Source organism: Cervus canadensis, chromosome 5, assembly GCF_019320065.1.
Source record: "Cervus canadensis isolate Bull #8, Minnesota chromosome 5, ASM1932006v1, whole genome shotgun sequence".
Classification (NCBI taxonomy): Eukaryota; Metazoa; Chordata; class Mammalia; order Artiodactyla; family Cervidae; genus Cervus; species Cervus canadensis.
In genome coordinates this window covers 46,634,040-46,637,403 of record NC_057390.1, presented here as the reverse complement: position 1 = coordinate 46,637,403, position 3,364 = coordinate 46,634,040, and the positions used below count along the sequence as shown (strand labels likewise).

General features: G+C 46.4%; 1 gene segment (V, D, J or C); it reads left to right on the top strand.

Moving 5' to 3' along the window:
* The first annotated feature begins 2,145 nt into the window (after positions 1 to 2,145).
* Positions 2,146 to 2,928, top strand: LOC122442484. The segment is given in 2 exon segments: positions 2,146 to 2,198; positions 2,591 to 2,928. Coding segments are annotated over 2 exon segments (387 nt in total).
* Positions 2,929 to 3,364: the final 436 nt, after the last annotated feature.

The following is a 3,364-nucleotide window of genomic DNA, read 5'->3' as shown; positions in this document are numbered from 1 at the left end:
GTGGAACTACATATAGGTAAAACAACCTACCTGAATAAGGCACATTCATTTTTTTCCTTCATAACTACTCTTCCATATTTGCATTCATGCTAAGTTCCCTTCTTCCCCAGTTCCCCGTGGGGCTGCCGTGCTGACTCCCTCCCCTCCCTCTGGTCTGCGGTCGTGGAAGGAGGCATCTCCATCTCCTGCAAGGCCATCTCAGCTCATCCTTAGTAATGGGCACACCTGCCCTCCCTCCTTCCAGAACAAACCACACACTCTCCTCACCCACTGACATAGGGGGTCCTCCAGGCTCCTGGGGTCCCATCCAGGCTGTGGCCATGGGTGTGGGACAGATTTCACATTCACACTCACCAGTGCAGAGACTGGGGACCCTGAACGTGACTTCTGTGCACAGAACCTTCAATGGGAACTGTACATGTACGCTCCTAAACACACCCCTCCGCTGTGGGCTCAGCTGAGCAGGTGCTTCCTCCAGGGAGTCAGGGTCAGAGCAGCTGCTCCTCTCAGCACAGGACAAGTTGGAGGAGGAGGAAATGGTGGGGAGCCCTGGAAGAAGGTGGGAATAGCCTCAGGTCCCGAGCCCAGGAGTCTCTGTCATGAGCTCCCCAGGGTCTGGACCCCTGGTTGAGATGCTCACAGACAGCTCCATGCTGATTTTCCCTCGGCTCTGAGCATCACTGACCCTGGAGGACCGGCTACCTGCCCTCCAGGCCTCAGGAGCACAGGCCTGTCCCACCGTGACTTCACCACTAGAGTCAAAGACATTTGTTCATAGACAGGGTCAGGGCCCCAGGGAGGGACTGGTCTGCGGTTCTGAGAAAACTCTTTCCCTCAGTCTCTCTGGTGGAAATTCCGAGTCTGGAGAATCTTAATCATCCTGATGTATATTCTCTTAAAATCTGGAAATTATCCTCATATTAGAAACAAATACCATGATGAAATTTAAACTTCACGTGGGTATCATGTAGTCACAGCTTCTAAGTTTGTTAACTAAATCTGCTTCTGAATTTCCTGGCTTTGAATCATGCTCATGCCTTCTATGTGCTCCACACATCTCAGCTCCTGCTTCTGCCCTAGACTACCACGACCTCAGGTTTCCCTGAAGGGAGACATCTTCTCCCCTAACTCTCAGAATGCCTGTGTGCTTGATTGGGAGTGGTTTAATTAGTGGTTTTCAAAGTCTAAGAGTAAGACATCTGTAAAGTGTGACATAGTTTATATTTTTATTCAGATAGTGATATATGTCAACCTTCATGTGTTATATACTTAGTATATCTGCCCATTCTTTCTGTATGCTTTTTAATATCACAATTAAATTGAAAAAGAACAAATCCAGAGTTTAAAACAAATATTTTAAAAAGAATGAACATCAACACATATACAGGGAAGCTCAGCATTCTTAAGTAGAAGTGTAATATGATGTACAGATGTGAGAGTTGGATCATAAAGAAGGCTTAATGCCGAAGAACTGATGCTTTTGAACTGTGGTTCTGGAGAAGACTCTTGAGAGTCCCTTGGACAGCAAGAAGATGTAACCAGATCAATGCTAAAGGAAATCAACCCTGAATATTCATTGGAAGGACTGATGCTGAAGCTACAATATGTTGGCCATCTGACTGGAAGAGCTGACTCATTGGAAAAGATCTCGATGCTGGGAAAGATTGAGGACAAGAGGAAAAGGCAGCGAAAGATGGTTGGATGGTATCATTGGCTCAATAACATGAGTTTGAGCAAACTCTAGGAGATGGTGAAGGACAGGGAAGCCCAGTTTGCTGCAGTTCGTATGGTTGCAAAGAGTCAGACACCATTTAGCAACTGAACTACAACAACATGAATTCAAAAGTTCTAAGAAACTAGAGAACAGGGAGGGTAAATTCAAAGACACATTTACCTGTGCCATTTACTCTTAAAAATTGTGAACTGCATCCATATTGAGGTTGAAGGTCTTCCTTCCACACAGAGACACTTTTTCTCCCTTTGCTCTCATGAGTCTCCCATCCCTTTTGGGCTCAGTCCATGCTACCGCCCCCACCAGGGGATTTGCATGTGGTTCCCCAGGGAGGACCTTCCCTTGCAAGTCTGAGATAAAAGCTCAGCTCTGGTCTTGCTCTGATTTATCAGGACTCCTCAGTTCACACTTCTGAACATGAGGTTCCCTGCTCAGCTCCTGGGGCTCCTCCTACTCTGGGTCTCGGGTAAGGGACGAGAAGAGGGAATGAGGAAGAGGATGGGGGCTGAGCTCTGGGGGCAGCACTGCTCTTCCTGTGTCTTTGCCCCCATGTTAGATGCACACCTTGCCCTCTGAAGGGCATGTGATATTCAGCAATACGAGAATGAGGATAAATACAGAGGAAACAAGTAGGTGTGCTCTGTCCAACACTGTATAGATACAAGATGTGGGCAAGTGTGCATGACTTCTAGAAATCTCTTTTTACATTGTGAATCTTGGATTATTTTGAAACTAGAAATTTTGGGTATTAATTAGAATTAAAAAGAAATAATAATTTAGCCTGAAGTAAACTGGGAAATTCTGAAAATAACTTCTCAATTTTGTCTGAAATCTTGTACTTTTCTCTAATTCTTTTAGGATCCGATGGGGCTATTGTTCTGACCCAGATTCCACACTCCCTGTCTGTCATCCCTGGAGAGACGGCCTCCATCTCCTGCAGAGCCAGTCAGAGCCTTGAAGATAGTTATAGAAACAGTCTTTTGCACTGTTATGTGCAGAAGCCCGGCCAGTCTCCACAACTCCTGATCTATGTAGCTTCTAACCAGGCCTCTGGAGTCTCAGACAGGTTCACTGGCAGTGGGTCAGGGACGGATTTCACCCTCAAAATCAACAGGGTGGAGGCTGAGGATGCTGGAGTTTATTACTGCCAGCAAAATAAAGAAACTCCTCCCACAGTGATTCAGCCCCAAACATAAACCCCCCTCTCCTGGTGGCCCAGCTGCTCACATGTGTTGACTGTGTGGTGAGCAGGTGAGCAGAGTTTCTGAGTCTGTATAGGAGGAAGATGCTGGAGAACCAGGGGAACAGAATGTGTCTGAGGGCTCAGGAAGGTGATGAAGTGTCTTTGCTCAACTTCAGACAACACAGGTTAAGGCCCCATGTGGGTTCTTGAGTGACAGCACCAGCAAGAGAATGGAGGGTCTAAGTGTCCTCTGAGCCAACAGACCTGAGGAGGGAGAGGTGAGTGAGAGGTCATCCTACTTTCCCCCTCGTGTACAGTGACGTGTAGAATCAATACAGTCAGTGTATCAGGGAGACAATGAGGCAGACTTGTAGCAGAATAGATGGTGGGATTTTTAGGAAGATAAAATGTCATAATATTAAAAAATAGTTTTTTTTCACTTTCTACAC